General features: G+C 42.4%; 1 protein-coding gene across 2 annotated transcripts in view; it reads right to left on the reverse strand.

Annotated features, from left to right (window-relative positions):
• Positions 1-17,068, reverse strand: part of LOC102971995 (diphosphoinositol polyphosphate phosphohydrolase 1) — a 131,836-nt gene that overhangs the window by 58,938 nt on the left and 55,830 nt on the right. For both annotated transcript variants that reach the window (XM_042986150.1, XM_042986151.1), the window contains exon 2: positions 8,008-8,118. In XM_042986150.1, coding sequence (XP_042842084.1) covers positions 8,008-8,118 — 111 coding nt within the window. The remainder of the gene's footprint in view (positions 1-8,007; positions 8,119-17,068) is intronic.

Genomic DNA, 17,068 nt, shown 5'->3' on the forward strand with positions numbered 1-17,068 from the left:
TACAAGACAGTCACACAGAGCCTTCACGTTTTTCTCCACTCCGAATAGAGTCAAACACTTACGACCTAAAGAAAAAAAAAAAGGTTGACAAAATAGTATTTTAAATTATTCCCAAGTAGGTATAGGCTTTTTAAAAATTGTTTCCAAAATGTTAACAAGAGACATGAAATACTACTTCCCTGTTAGAGACGGTTCTGAGATTCCATACGGAGACTTCCAGTTGCTATGACACACATATTAGAGAGTACAACCATTGTTTTGCAGGGACAGGGAACACACAGTACAAGAAGTGGGATAAGAGGATATGGATTTTTTTTTTCCATTTTAGAGCGAGTACATGAGGAGGGGAGAAGGGCAGAGGAAGAGAGAGAATCTTTTTTTTTTTTTTTAGTGTTTATTTAGTTATCTTGAGAGAGAGAGAGAGAGAGACAGTGAGCAGGGGCAGGCAGAGAGAGGGAGACAGAGGATCCCAAGCAGGCTCCTTGCTGTCAGCACAGAACCCAATGCAGGGCTCAAACTCATAAATTGTGAGATCATGACCTGAGCAGAAATCAAGAGTCTGACACTCAGATGAGCCACCCAGGCGCCCCAAGAGAGAGAGAGAATCTTAAGCAGACTCCACACTCAGTGCGGAACCCTATGTGAGGCTCAGTGTCACAGTGGTGAAATCATGATCTGAGCCGAAATCAAGAGTCAAATGTTTACTTGACTGAACTACCCGGGCACCCTGAGATGATACAGATTTTTCTTTCTTTTTTTAATGCTTTCTTTATTTTTGAGAGAGAGAGACAGAACGTGAGCGGGGGGGGGGGGGGGGGGGGGGGGGTTGGGCAGAGAGAGAGAGGGGGACAGAGGATCTGAAGCGGGCTCCGTGCTGACAGCAGTGAGCCCGTTACAGGGCTCAAACTCACAAACCCTGAGATTATAACCTGAGCCCAAGGTCAGACACCCAACCGACTGAGCCACCCAGTCACCCTGATACAGATTTTTGAAAGGATACAAGAGATTTTGATGGGATGATGTAAGATCAGTAAGGCTGGAGATAACCAGAGAGCACCTGGGCACTCCTGAGACGACCATGATCCTTGATACTATGTTACAGCACCTGGCTGCTCAAAAAAAACTTTCCTAAATGAAGGTGAATTAAGTCAAACATGTGGTGAAAGTTTTACTTTTTGTACAGTGTATTAAAAACTTACGAAAGGACAGCAAGAGGTACAGGGAAGTAGAAGACATCACTAACTAATCTACAGAAATTTCCAAGATGGCAAGTTTATACCGCAAAGCAACAGGTGGTAAGAGCCAGAGTAGCAGGGAAGTGTGATATTAGGATTCAAGTGAGGAAGTGAGAAAACAAGCTACATTTTTTTTAAAAGCTGTGTCTATGTCACAGATCAATTATCAGGCTGCCTACAAATACTTTATAGTTGGTGTGCTGGAAATGGTGCTGAGGATATGGGCCCTGTCCAGACGCGAAGCAGCAGATAAAAGGAGCTGGAATCTGGCCACCTATTGTCAAGTGTCATCACTGACTACGTCTCTCTAGAGGCAGAAGGTACCCATCTCTGTCATCCTTGAAGAGGAGGCAGTTGAAAGTATGCACGTATTTTTCTCCCGATTCTGTTTTCAGATGTTCTTTACCTTTGTGATAACGCTCTTGGTTCGCCTGAGGTGAGAACTGGGGATATAACGAACAGAAGACAGAACAGTTTCAGATCCAGTTTCTCTCTTTTCTCCCTGTCAGCCCAAAGTTTTACCTTTCCTTTTGAATTAGCAAGAAAGAATAGCTCTGAAAACTACACAAAGAGGTGCTTTTCTTTTCATTACAGAGGGTGTCACATGGCTGGCTCACACAAGCCTTTGCTGCCCTGGGCTAGAGATGCACTGTTTCCAAGGCCCCTGCTTGGCCCTGGGAGAAAGCCTCATCCTTCTCGCCCTCTGACGGGTCACTGTAATAGGATTCTGACTATAAGCAGCTAAAAAATGGATGCCAGTTTCCAAAAGGGAATATTTTAGCCCGTTAGATGTGACTGCTAATGTTTCAAGTGCTACAGATTTATCGGTCTCTGAAATTCAGCCAATATGCTGAAGTTTTTAAGCCGGGTTAAACAAACCTTCTGAACAGGTTGAGTCTAATGGTACATTGGCCCGGCGACGCCACGCCAGACTTAATAATTTCACTCCATTCATGTTTATATAGAAAATTCTTCCAGTAATAACATATATGTGTGTTCCATGGAAAAAACTTGATAATCTATGAGCTAACCCAGAGAACTGCCATGAGCATTTTGGTAGAGCTTCTTTCAAGGAGCATAGAATTAGAGGAGGATGCGTGCTGAGACTAGATGCTCTGGACTGTAAGACTGGTAAGGCTGGAGATAACCAGAGAGCACCTGTGCACTCCTGAGACAACCATGATCCTTGATATCAGGGTGTTATCGCACCTGGTTGTACCTTGAGCACACTTAGCTGGGCACAATTTGTTCGGACAAAATACTTAATCTCACTCAACCTGTTTTTTCTCACCTGTAAAATGTAGACAGTAACAGCCCCCAGCTCAGAGAGTCCGGAGAGAATTCGATGAGGCAACATTTGCAAAATGCTTAGAACAGAGCTTGGCACGTAGTGTGCAACCAGTGTTATTCATTTTTTCCACACAAATAGACACACACATTTCTTTTCCACTGAATGGTTTTATGTCACAAATCCTGTTTTTGAGTCTGCTTTGACCACTTAGGAATGTGTCACAAACATTTTCCTGTGTTAGTAAATATTTTTTTTTACTACATACACAGGATCCTCCCGGCAAAGCTGCTGCAGGTGTTCTGAAGCACCAGCCGCCATGCTTTTATAGCACATGATCTGGACACTCTGAGCGCAGAGAGAAATAAGAAATCAGCAACTGATGCAAAGTTGAGGCAAACGTCTTCAAAATAGCCAGAAGCCGATGATGTCACCCGGCAGCTGTGCCCACAGGTCACCTCTGTCGGGAAGGCCGAGTGTGGCGCACAGAGGAGGGAAAACACAGAAGGTGGTAAGCAGAAGCCAGGACACTGAGAGAGATTAGGAAGGCATCATCCCCGTGGAAGACGGGGGCTGGGCCACAGGTGAGGTGACCAGGCTCCTTGAGCTACACTGCACTCCCACCGTCACTCCACCCACCATGAGCGAGGCCCTCCTGTGCACTGTGACCCAAGTTTCCAGTTCTGCACAGCCTGTAGGCACAGTTCTGAGACACCTGTAGGCATGTTTGCTCCTGGCAACCCAAAAAGGGCCTACCTCATATTTATGTGGCTGCTCTAGGGGTCACGTCACCAATGGAAACATTTATTTTGTGAAGCACTTGCTATGTGTTAATAAGCACTGCAGACTGAACAGTGAGCAAAAGAGAATAGCGTCTGACTACAGAGAATGTGAAGTCTAGCACAGGACACAATTAAGCAAGCAGTACCAATGATAAGCACTACAACGCTAGGAAGCATGGACTGCAATGGAAACACACAGCAAGAAGACTGAGTCTGCAGGGAGGAATCACAAAGGCTTGATGGAGGAAGGAGCCTGCAGGCTGAAGGACAAAGTTAGCCACGTGTGCCGGATACTGCAAAGTGCTCACTCAACACCCATTCCCACCCAACGTGGACTCCACGACACCAGGCTTTTGAAGCTACCCTCTTTTTTTTTTTTTTTAAGTTTATTTATTTATAAAGAGAGAGAGAGAGCGAGAGAGAGAGGGAGGGAGAGGGAGAGAGAGAGAGAAAGCAAACATGAGCAGGGGATAGGGAGGGAGAGAAGGGGAGATAGAGAATCCCAAGCAGATTCCTACATACCACCAGCGCAGAGCCCAACGTGGGACTCAAATCCATGAACTGCGAGATCATGCCTATGCCAAAACTAAGAGTCCAATGCTTAACCAACGGAGCCACCAAGGCACCCCAAAGTTATACCTTGACAGAACAACAGTGGTCTGGATCAGCATTTCCTATCAGGCCACCCAAGAGTCTTGGTCTCACTTAACAGGAAGGGCCTGGTTTCTTTGGTGCGTAAACATCTTTCTTTCTTTTTCTTTTTCTTAATGATTATTTATTTTTGAGACAGAGTGAGCGAGCACAAGCAGCGGAGGGGGAGAGAGAGAGAGAATCCCAAGCAGGCTCTGCAGCAGGGCCTGATCTCATGAATTGTGAGATCATGACCTGAGCAGAAATCAACAATTAACCAACTGAACCACCCTATCCTGGTGCAATGCTGAAAATATTTAGAATGAAATAAAGAAATGTTTAAGGGAAAGGCTCCTGGGTGGCTCAGTCAGTTAAGCCTCCAACTTTGGTTCAGGTCATGATCTCACGGTTCGTGGGTTTGAGCCCCACGTCCAGCTCTGTGCTGACAGCTCAGAACCTGGAGCCTCCTTCGGATTCTGTGTCTCCCTCTCTCCCTGTCCCTCCCCTGCTTATGCTGTCTGTCTCTCTCTCTCTTTCTCTCTCTCTCAAAAGTAAACATCAAAAAAATTTTTTTAATTAAAAAAATGTTTAAGGGAATCAAAACCATAATATATTTCTTTTTTTTATTTAAAAAACATTTTTTTTTAACATTTATTTATTTTTGAGAGAGCTCGAACTCAACGAATCGCGAGATCATGACCTAGGCCAAAGTCGGACGCTTAACTGACTGAGCCACCCAGGCACCTCAAAACCATAATATATTTCTATGTTAAGAAGATGACCAGGGAATCTTGATTTAAGGTCAGATGATGATCTTATGGTTCATGGGATCAAGCCTTCATCGGACGCTGGGATTAGAGGGCGGAGCCTGATTGGGATTCTCTCTCTCTCAAAATAAATAAATAAACTTAAGAAAACAAAGAACAAAAAACAAAGGAAACCAGGCATGTTTTATGATTTTGTAATATGTAAAAGAATCTGGCCTAGGGCGCCTGGCTGGCTCAGTCATAGAGCATGCGACCCTCGATCTTGTGGTTGTAAGTTTGAGCCCCAGTTGGGCGTAGAGATTATAAAAAAAAAAAAACTTGGCCTATTAGATTGTAACCACAGTTTTGAAAGTATAATTGAATAATTTCTTTCTGACTTGTGTTTTTAAGTTGAAAATCTTAGTAAGTTTACATATATTATGGGAATATTTAAAGAATTTAAGACTCACCTAGTTTGTAAGTTTAATGTATGAGATTCACAGGACTTCAGTTGAAGAGCTTCATCAGGACTTTATTTTATTTTTTAATTTTTTAATGTTTATTTATTTTTGAGAGAGACAGAGTGTGACAAGGGGAGGGGCAGAGAGAGAGGGAGACAAAGAATCCGAAATAGGCTCCAGGTTCTGAGCTGTCAGCACAGAACCCAACATGGGCCTTGAACTCACGAACCGTGAGATCATGACCTGAGCTGAAGTTGGATGCCCAAATGACTGAGCCACCCAGGCACCCCAGGGTTTTATTTTTTTAAATCAGATAACTGAAGTTCTTTAGAAAGCAATAAAATACATTTAGCTGTATAAAACCAATTTGAAACATCTGAAGGTCTTCAATTAACTGGTCTAAATATTATCTAAAAGTGACTAGTAAAATCTTCTATGTTTATCTAGAGAACAGAGCTGTGAGCATTATGAAAAAAAACAAAAAAAAAAACCAAAGTTTTTGAATGTGTACTTTTACAAAAGTCATAACATTTTGAAACCTAAATAAACTCCCTGAATAGCGATTTCTGCTTACAAAAGCTACCTTTCAAGGGCAATTAAAAAAAAAAAAATCTATCTATATCCTCTCTGATTCCAAGTCTTGTACTCTGTTGACGGATGTGGAATTGGAAAAACCATCCCTGCTATTTTGATAGAAGCCACTGAAATGTTTGTTTTCGTAATGACATATTTCACTAATGTTTACTGTCTGTGCAAACATTTGATTTATTCGGTACCGTATTCTAAAGTTGCAAGCAGCTCCCATTCTTTATCTCTCAATAATGCTAGAATAAAGTATATAGTGTGGCAGGACTCTCCTTTGACGGGAGGGGGAAAATCTGCTCAGAGTCAAGCAGGGCTTAATTTCAAGCTCAGGACCCCACCCGGACAGGAGGGAGGGGGATCCTGAACATATGAGGACATGATTCATTTCGGTGCTGCACCACTACCTTCTCAAATCACAAGCATTCTGCCTCCTCCTTCACCACAGCCTCCCTCTCACCAACTCAGGCGCGTGGGATGGCATTTTCCAGGAAACAAAGGTGAGCGGGGTGTCCTACACCCTTTCTTGCCCCTCACTGCATCTCTCCTAGTTCTCTCCATCTTCGCTGCATGTGTATAGTCAGGGATGACTCAACTGTAACTCTCAAAATCAAACAACAGTAACAGCAATATAAGTTCTCCAGAGACAGACGCCAATCCCAACGTGCTCCACAATGGTACAGCTGTCAGATTCCCCCCATGACTCCTAAAACCAAGTAGCAAGTTTTGCAAAGTTTCTGAACCTTTTCCTTTCTCTCTGTTCTATATCAGATATATATCAGATCAACCCTCTATTTCAGGTCTTCCAACCACCTTTCTTAATCCACAACTGCCACAGAACCTCTTTCAAACATCACTTTTGCTTTACGTGTCTTAGAACCTACAGGAGCCAAGTGGATCTGAATTAAGAGTGTGCAGCTTAGGTCCACCAACCGGTCCTGCCACTTACTTAAACAGTCAAGCCTCTGAGATCTTCCAAGGACCAGGCAAAGATGTGCAGCCCTGCGGCATGGGAGGGCAGAGTACAGAATCACATCTGCCCCTCCAGGCCACCCTGCCCCTGTGCATTCCCCATTATCCCAGGTCTGATAAGAAAGGGGACTCTTCAGGACTTTTACTGTTCCATCCATTACTCCATCTGTCATGGAAGCATGTATTCATTACTTTCCATTTACCTACCTGTGTACGAGGCACAGGAAGGGAGGATTTAAACTTTAAAACATACTCTTTGCTCCCAGAGATTATAGTCTAGTTATGGACACCGGATATATGATAAAAGGAGAGGCACACGAGCCAACACAAGTCTGCAGGAGTTTCAGAGCAAGCAAAGAACTCCTTGAGTATTCCAAGAGTCAGTCAGTCTCAGAGGACTTCAGCAAGGGCTGAACAGCGAAGAACTGTAGGAGTTAGACTCATTCTTAGTGCGATTTTATATGTCCTTAGAATCAGTTTTAAATTCCCTCTGGAACAAAGAAATAGATCTAAAAGGCACCAACTATGTGGCCAGGGCAAGTAAACGAGGGTGATAAAACACACCACCAAGTTAGGAATCTTAAGTGAAATCATGTAAGCAGAGCACAGCAGGCTATGGAGGAATGTTAGTCAGTTCCTTCCTCCCGGCTTTGAACTGCAATCTCTTTCTTAGTTTCCTCAAAGTAAGGGAACTAGGGGTCCAAGACTTTACTTCTTCCGACTACTTATTCTAGAGTATCTAGTAAGATATACTGGGCATAGCCCAGGAATTCAGTACATATATGCTGAATGTCATGTGACTAAATAACAAAGAAGATGCTATTATCTAATGGCATCATTAATAACATCTTCTGGCTAACAGAACTGCTGCGTTAACCACTGTTCTAAGGCCAGGACTCAGGAAGCACAGGAAAATAAGGGCCACCACCTCCTCATCTAAAGGTTAATGAGAATGAGCCATTTATATCAATACTGCCTGTTCCTCTGATTTCTTAGGGCTGATGAACTATTTGTTCTTGATCTTCTGCCACAGGTGACAGAGGCGATGCTGAAAGAGCTCCATGGGAAATCACAAAAACTGTCTGGAATAATTAGATACAGTCACTACTATGAGTGCACAGAGTGCTGGATAAACATGACCACGTCACAACCCGATCACCCCTGTCATCAAGGAAGCACAGGGTAACTGTTAAATGCCTTCCTTCTGGGATCAGGAGTATGTCTAGTCAGTGGGTGGTGATAAAGAACTACACAGACGTGACAGATGCAGGATTACAAGGTACTGCCGTGCCCTTTGTTCTCAACGCTCACCTCCTCACAGACTTCACGGACTGCCGCCACACTCGGCTCCTCCTCGGGCTCCATGCCTCCCCCGGGGACAATCCATCGGTCTGGATGGCGACTACTGCTCACGAGTAGCACCTGAAAGTCACAGAGGTTACATGGGCAGTTAAAAACAAAAAAAAAAGACACGTTTGTACAAACTCAGACTCTTAAACACCACCAAAGTCTAAGTACCTAAGCCTATTTTTTGTTTAGATCTCTCCAGGTCACTTCTGGTAAGGTAGCTTTTATTTCTACTGGAAAAAGCAGACAATCCGCCTTGTAAAAGCAGAAGGGCATGTGAACCAGTGGCCATTACCTCTACCTTCCCCTCAGGCCTATCTATCCTCTTCTTAGCTCCTTTCTCTAAAGCCCTTTGAACACAGAGCTGACAAGGACTGGGGGTGGGGGTGGGGGGGGGTGGGGGGGGTGGAAAGTCACTGATGAGCCTGTGAGCGCTGTGAAGGGCTGGCCAGAAGGAGAGCAGTCCTTAGCCCTGGTTGGCACCACAGTCCCAACACTTTCCCTCCCAGGTCCTCACTCCCGTGTGTCCCAGCTCCTGGCCCATCACCACCCCAAGCTCTAAGTGTGTCCTGAGAACCCAACTCCCTCATCTACAGGTCAAGTTGAAAAACCTCATCAGGCTTGCAGCTGAGAGAAAACTGGATACTTTTTACGAAAAAATTTTAAGAAATGAGAAAACCAACCAAATACACACACAAAATACGGATACAGACTATAGTATTATTAATTCAAAATTAACTGCATTCTAATCATGGCTGAAATAAAATCTAGGATTTCTCCAGCTCCTTTTCCTTATCCTTCTCCAGGACAGGAGCTAAACAGTTAGCTGGACTCCTCCTTTGGAGGTAGAACTGGGTTGGCATTACTTCTAAAACTAAAGGAATCCTCTAATGCTCCCTAAACCATCACTTTCTGATGATGTCTTTTGAGTGTCCAGCCCTAATCCCAACACACTCCCCCTTGAACTTCACTTCCACTCTGCAGTCATTCTTGTTGCCTGAAAGCAAACACTGCGTCCTCTGGAGCCCTTACAGATTCCACCTCTGACTTCCGGTGACTTACCTTTTAGTAAGGTAAGTCATCTTTCAGTCATCTCCCCTTTCTCCCTTGACGTTTCTGCAACTACCTGGGCCCCTGGAAATGCTACCTTTTTCTCTATCCTTAATCCCTTTTCTGCATGTCATGATACAGTTCCCTGGTGCTCCTCTACAAAATCGGTGATCTGCTGACTCAGAGGGGGTCTGGAGTTAAAAAGAAAATCCATGAATCCATACATAGTCACCAAAATATAGCCCATGGATGGAGAAAATAATGCCTTTAAATTTACAAGTACTATTTCATTTGTTAAGTGTACTTAGGTTCTGCTTTGCATAATGCAGAGTAATTTAAGATAATATGAAACCCACAGTTTTTGGGTGATGTGTATAAATGTATAATCTAAGGGAGGTTAAAGTAAAATGTGGAGGTTCTATGAAATTTTGTGGGTGTTTGTTTAATGTTTATTTTTGAGAGAGAGAGTGAGAGGGCACAAGCCAGGGAGGGGAGGACAGAGGATCCGAAGTGGGTTCTTCTCTGACAGTAGAGTGCCCAACGTGGGGCTCAGACTCATGAACCACAAGATCATGACCCGAGCCGAAGTTGGACACTTAACCAACTAAGCCACCCAGGCACCCACCCCCGAAATTTTGTTTTTAAAATAAGAGTCCTCATTGTACACCCACCAGCAATAAATCTGAGATGCCTGGCTGGCTTAGTCGGTAGAATGTGTGACTCTTGACCTTGGGGTCATGTGTTTGAGCCTCACACTGGGGATGGAGTTTACTTAAAAAAGTAATTAAAAAAATAAAAAATAAATAAAATAGCAATAAATCATCATGACCTTGAATTTGGCAAGATATGCCAATTCACATGACACACCAAGAGTATGAACAACAACTAAAACTAGATAAGTTGGACTTCATCAAAATTAGGATCTTCTGTGCATCAAAGGTCATTATCAAGAATGTGAAAAAACGACTTACAGAATGGGAGGAAATATTTGCAAATCATCTATCTGATCAGGGTCTGGTATCCAAAATAAAAATACATAAAAATATAAAAACTCTTACAACAATAACAAAAAGACATTTCTCCAAAGAAGCAGCATTCCTCCAAAGAAGATCTACAAATAGCCATGAAGCGCACGAAAAGATGCTCAACACCATTAGTCACTAGGAAAGTGCAAAGTAAAACTACCATGAGATGCCACTTCACACCCACAAGAATGGCTATAATTTTTAAAAATAACAAGAACTGGCAAGGATGTAGAAAAATCGGAACCCTCAAACATTGGGTAAGAATGTAAAATAGTTCAGGCACTGTGGAAAGTTTGGTGGTTCCTGAAAAGTTAAATAAAAAATTACCATGTGACCTAATAATTCTACTCCTAGGTATACACCCAAAAGAACTGAAAACAGGCACTCAAATACTTACACACAAATATTCACAGCAGCATTATTTACTCTAGCCAAAAAGTAGAAACAACTTAAATGCCGATCAGTGAATGGATAACAAAATGTGGCATTCACACACATAGGAATATTATTCTGCCATTAAAAAAGAATGAAGTACTGTGTGGATGAACTTTCAAAATATCAGGCGAAGTAAAAGCCAGGCTCAAAAGTCACATACTGTAAGATTCCGCTGATGTGAAATATACAGAATAGGTAAATCAAGAGAGAGGAGAGAAAGCAAACTGGTGGTTGCCAGGGACTGGGGGAAGGGAAGAATGGAGAGCAGGATTTTATTTTGGGGTGACCATAGTATTTTGAAACTATACAAAGGTTGCTAAATGCCACTGAATTAGTGGTACGAAATGCCACTGACTCGTTCACTTTTAAATGGTTAATGTCATGTTATGTGAACTTCATCTCAATAAAATAAAACTGGTTTTAAGATCACAGTAACTTTTCAAAAGCTAAATTTAGGAGTCAGTGCCACTACTTTTTTCCTCAGAGCCTATATTCCAGGGGAGTAGCCTTCCAAGAAGTGATCCTTAGTTTTACATCATATTAAATTATAAAGCTGAAATAATACACTATTTCCGTAAAAGAAAAGGGCAAGGGTGCTTGGGTAGCTCAATTTGTTAGCCATCCAATTCTTGGTTTTGGCTGAGGTCATGATCTCACGTGTGTGGGTTCGAGCCCTGCATCCAGCTCTGTGCTGACAGTGGGAACCCTGCTTGGGATTCTTTCTTTCTCTCCCTCTCTCTCTCTCTCCCTCTCTCTCTCTGTCCCTCCCCCACTCGTGTTCTCTCTTCTCTTGATCTCTCAAGAAAAAAAAAAGGGGGGAGGGAGTCACTGCCACACTCCTCCCATCTTGTGATAATTGTGGCAAATCTTATATTTTTAAAAATTCCTTCTCAAAATAAAAATAAGCCCAAACGCAATCATGTTTGTTAAAAGTTTTTTTTTATAATGTTTTTTTTTAATTTTTTTTTTAACGTTTATTTATTTTTGAGACAGACAGAGACAGAGCATGAACGGGGGAGGGTCAGAGAGAGGGAGACACAGAATCTGAAACAGGCTCCAGGCTCTGAGCTGTCAGCACAGAGCCCGACGCGGGGCTCGAACTCACGGACCGTGAGATCATGACCTGAGCTGAAGTCGGCCGCTTAACCGACTGAGCCACCCAGGCGCCCCAAAGAGTTTTTTTTAAAAAGTCCTCCCGAGACTCTCTGGATATTGGCATTTAAATCATACCAATCCAATCTGCAAGGAAAACTCAAGAAAGGGTAGAAAATGGGTTAATCTTTCAAGGATTTGTTATATAAAGAACATGTAGTCTTTCTTCCTAGAATTCTCCCACTTGTTGGCAAAGTGTTACGTAGCCATTCTGAACCTAAGCATTTGCTTAAAAGGCTGACTAGGGCCATTCAATTAGGTTATAGTCCAAATGAAAGAACTTCATGGGGACAATACTAAAGCTAAAGCAAAGGAAACCTCTAACATAAAGTATAATTTCATTTCTAAATTTCAATCAATGTGAAATATTAATTAGTAAATCTTGCAAGTGTTACTACTTTGCACATTCAAAGCAGGCCTACATGAGGTCAGACTATGTATAATACAGACATTGGGAAAAATAAGCCTCATTACTTTGTCTTCACACTTCAAAGCAAACACCATTACCAGTAAACAGTTCTCCTAAGTTTCCTTGACAACCCACTGAAAAACAAAACATCTTTCCTTTAGCCAGAGGCTTTACTCCTTCCTATCTTATAAAACACTAAGTGGTGTTTCTGGTCAGTAAATTTCGATTCTGAAGCTTGATTTTTAAATATAAAATTATCAGAAAAGAAATCAAATGGCAAAGCTCCTAAATCTGAAAACGACATACTAAGGAAAACAACCACAGAATTTGTTATTTATTCAACAAACATTCATTCAGCATCGTTATAAACTAGGAATGGCGGTTGCAAAGATGAAAACCCCTGCAATTTTAAGGCAGATCAAAGTAGGGGACTGGACAACCAGGTATTAATTAGACCTTTCATGAAACTCTTATCGCCAAGACAGGTGATATCAGTGCAGAGATGGCTAAATGTGCCCACAGAACACACCCACCCACATATGAACATGATGCAGCTAGCCCTACAGAGCAGGGAGAAATCAACAGTGGGGCTGGGACAAGTTGTTATCCACATGGACACAGGGGACAATCATTATATTGATTAGGGACACAGGTATACAATGAAAGACTAAAGAAATCTGTGGGAATAATAAACCTAACAGGGAAAGATTTCTATAATGGACTTAAGCTTGGAACAGTAATGTTTTATTTTTTAAGGTTTCTTAAATTGCTTTAATAATGCTTAATCCAGGGACACCTAGGTGGCTCAGTCCATTAAGTGTCCCAACTCTTGGTTTCGGCTTGGGTCATGATTTCACAGCTTCGTGGGTCGGAGCCCCACGTTGAGCTCTGCACTGGCAGCTTGGGGCCTGCTTGGGATATAGTGTGTGTGTGTGTGTGTGTGTGTGTGTGTGTGTGTGTGTGTGTGTCTCTCTCTCTCTCTCTTTCTGCCCCCTAGTACTGTCTCCGTCTCTCTCAAAATAAATAAATAAACTTTTAAAAAAGCAATGCTTAATACAACTTCTCAAAAGAATATAAAAGAAAGCCCCTTACCCAGGAAAGGAGTATCTAGTGGAGAGAGGGAAGAAAAAATAAGAAAGAAAAAAAGAGTAGTAATACAGGGTGAGGAGTGCTTTGGTTGAGGTATGCACAGGATACCCCAAAGACACTGAAAAGAAACACCTAATCTAGGCTGGGGGGAGGACAGTAGAGAGATGGCAAGGGAATGCTTCTTAAAAGAAGTGACCTGAGTTAAATTCAAGCTCAAGAAGGACATTGATTCAACAAAAATGAGAAGCCTACTGTGTGCCCACGTGTTTGGGACACAAAGCAAGATAGATACAATCCCAGCTCTTGAGAAATTTGAAGTCCAGTGGATAGGACAGACCAGAAGTCAGGTAACTATACTTCAGGGCCTGTGGCAGGGACCATCATGCTCACCAGATATTTTATGTTCTTGTCGATGGTATTCCAAGCCCTCCTGCTATTAGGTGGGGCCATCTGACTAGTTCTGGCTAATGAAATGTGAGCAGAAGGGACACATGTCACTTCTGGGCTGAGGCAGGGAGAAGCCCATCCAGCTTCTCCCTTCCTCTGTCCCAGTGCCCAGGAGCACAGTGAGTTCTAGCTGGTGTAGCTATAAGCCAGGGCCTCTAAATGGAAGGGTTCCTATGTAGAGCAGAGCCTCTGACAACCCAAGACTGAGTGGCATCGTAACAAGGAATACAATTGTGCTGTGTTAAAACAATGAGATTTCAGGGTAAATTTGTTACTGCAGCATAACCTAATCAATCCTGATTAACAGTGTGAGAGGTCAGTGAAATGTCTAAGGATCCGTTCTGTTGACTGCCTCAGACCCAAGCCTTAAGCACAGAGCTTGACCCATATTAGTGGCCAATAAAAGTTTAATGAGCAAATGAAAGAATGGACCAAAGGCTGAATGAACAAACAAGTGCTTGAAAAAAGGGGCACGGAAAGCATCCAGAAGGGGTTACTTAGGGAGGTTGAACAAAAAGGCAAGGGTCTAATTATAAAGAGTTTGGATTGAAACCTAAAGGCAATGGGTAAGTCAGGAAGTTGTTTAAGCAAAGAAATAACACAACCCAATTTGTTTTTGTGTTTAATTTTTAAGAGTTTATTTAAACAAAAACTAATTTCTTCTGGGCAGCGCCAAACCAGAAGTAGCCAGGAGCGTTCCTCACAATTTGGGTTTTAGAAAGGTCACTCTTACTTGAGCTGGAGGTGGGCAAGCTTGGAAGCAGAATAGGTCTCTGCACTGAATTCAGGTTGAGAAAGGATGAGGACAGACGTGGGAGTGGGAAGGGAGTTACAGGTTCTCAGATAAACAGAAAGAAGCATCCAGAGGACCAAGTGATTGATAGCTACGGGCTGGGTCAAAGGAGGAACTGCCCTCCAAGGAAAATGAGAAAAAAGTATCAGTGGAGGAGGGAACCATAGGAAGCTATCCTGTGAACACTTGAATTGAGAGTATAATGAGATATCTAATGAGTATTTTCAGTGGACCAGCATATAAATGTGGGACTGGAGCTGAGAAGAGGGAAAAAGAGATTTGGGGGGAAAAATGGTCTTAGACTCTTCCAACCAGGAGGAGACTAACACAAGACAGAATATGTATCTTTGCAAAGTTCTAGCTAGAGGAGCTATCCCTGTTCTCCCTACCTGTCCACTACCCTTGGTATCAGATAAGTTTCCATTTCCCTCACCAAGAGCATCATGGAGGTAAATATATTTCAGGTATAATTCTGGAAATATTTTCCTCAAAAAATGAGAATATCTACAGTAACGATCTACATCACGGGAAATTCTGATAGGTAAGCTATAGATCTCGGACATATTACCAACTTCCAGAAAACTACATTCAGTAATATATATAACATGGTCTCATTTCCAACAATGCAATGCCTCCTACATTCAGCAGGCCCCTCAGCATTGCTGTTACTGCCAGAGAGCTGTGTGGATATTCCCGACAGTCCAAGGGCTACACACTATGAACTCTGTGATACACCCTGCAAACTGCTTCTACAGACAAACCCTTTCTAATCATTTCTATGCTCCTTCTTAAAAATAAGACCAAAATAGGGGCGCCTGGGTGGCTCAGTCGGTTAAGCATCTGACTTCGGCTCAGGTCATGATCTCATGGTCGTTGAGTTCAAGCCTTGCATTGAGCTCTGTGCTCAGCGCAGATCCTCTGTCTCCCTCCCTTTGCCCCTCCCTTGCTCGCGTGCTGTCTCTCTTAAAAATAAATGAAACATTAAAAAAGAAGTTGTACTTAAAAAAGAAAAAGAAGGGGCATCTCAGTGGCGCAGTCAGTTAAACGACTGACTCTCGATCTTGGCTCAGGTCATGATCTCGCAGTTCATGAGTTCAAGCCCTGCTTTGGACCGTGTGCTGATGGTGCAGAGCCTGCTTGGGATTCTGTCTCTCCTTCTCTCTGCCCCTCCCCTGCTTGTGCATGTGCACATGTGCTTGCTCTCTCTCTCTCAAAAATAAATAAACTTAAAAAAATTTTTTTTAAATACAAATTAAAAAAAGAAAAATAAGACCGAAATAATAATGAATAATTGTCTGCAGTTGCTTAGATTCCAGAAAACAGAATATTTAAAAAAATTTTTTTAGCATTTATTTATGAGAGAGAGAGACAGAGACTGCAAGTGGGCGAGGGGCAGAGAGAGAGGGCAGAAGCAGGCTCCAGGCTCGGAGCTGTCAGCACAGAGCCCGTGGCGGGGCTCAAACTCACCAACCACCAGTTCATGACCTAAACCGAATTCAGAAGTTTAACTCACTGAGTTACCCAGGTGCCCTGAAAACAGGATATTTTAAAGAACAGCCACCACAAGTTCCTGTGCACAGGACCCCATAAAGATATTTAAAAGGTAAGTAAAGATGAGCAAGCAAGATAAATCAATAAATTATCACAGGACCAAGCATTAGTAGGATCAGTTCCTAGAGTTCTAAAGCCATTTTACCCTTCGATTTTTTTTTCCTACACAGGAGCTCAAAATACTAACATAAGGAACAAGCAGACATAAACAGTCAGTTTACAAAATGCCTTATAAACATCCCTTCACTTTATCTAGCTAATCAGGCTGTTTATTTAATGAAAGGAAGTTCCCTGTCTAGTACAAAGAACTACCACACTGCTGTGAACAGATATTCTGCCAGTTTAACTTTGGAAGTAACAAGGTATTTTAAGAACAATATGAAAAAGTGGTCAGAGACACAAACTAACCTACACAGCATTCTTAAGTATAAGTCCCAGGGTACAGAGTGTAATACTAGACTTCGAAGTCAGATTGCCCCCCGCTCTGCCCGGTCTTCCTCAATTAATGTCCAAATGTTAAGATAACCACATACAGCACTTTATATTGCCTGGTATTCGATGACTGTTTTATTTTTTATTTTTTTAATAAGCCTAAAGAAACCAATAAACTTGGCTATATTTGCAGGTTATAGGAAAAGACAAAGACTAAAAGTTGCTGGATCACACTATTTCAACATAACTTACTGGAATGTCCCAGGCTATTTCTGTAAACCTTAACCCACTCCCACAAGCCCTGTATATACTGAAAGAAAACAGACCAATCCTGGGGGAAAATAAATAACAACAGCAGGTAGTATTTATTCAGTGCTCATTTTGGGCCAGGTGCTGGCTTTTTACATAATCTATTTTTACTATACTATTCCTAATTTTCAAACAACCATACAAGCTGGGTATTATTCAATACTCGCCATTATAAACAATGAGGAAACTAAGCCTGAAGATGATTTGGTGATGTGGCAAAGGGCACATAAAAGATCAGTGCTGAGCCAGGATTCAAAAGTCTCCAGGTCTGACTCTGACCACCGGGCCACTTGAGAGCCTGTCACACCCATGACGTATCAAGTCCTACATGAA

This window comes from Panthera tigris, chromosome B2 (assembly GCF_018350195.1).
Source record: "Panthera tigris isolate Pti1 chromosome B2, P.tigris_Pti1_mat1.1, whole genome shotgun sequence".
In the NCBI taxonomy this organism is placed as follows: Eukaryota; Metazoa; Chordata; class Mammalia; order Carnivora; family Felidae; genus Panthera; species Panthera tigris.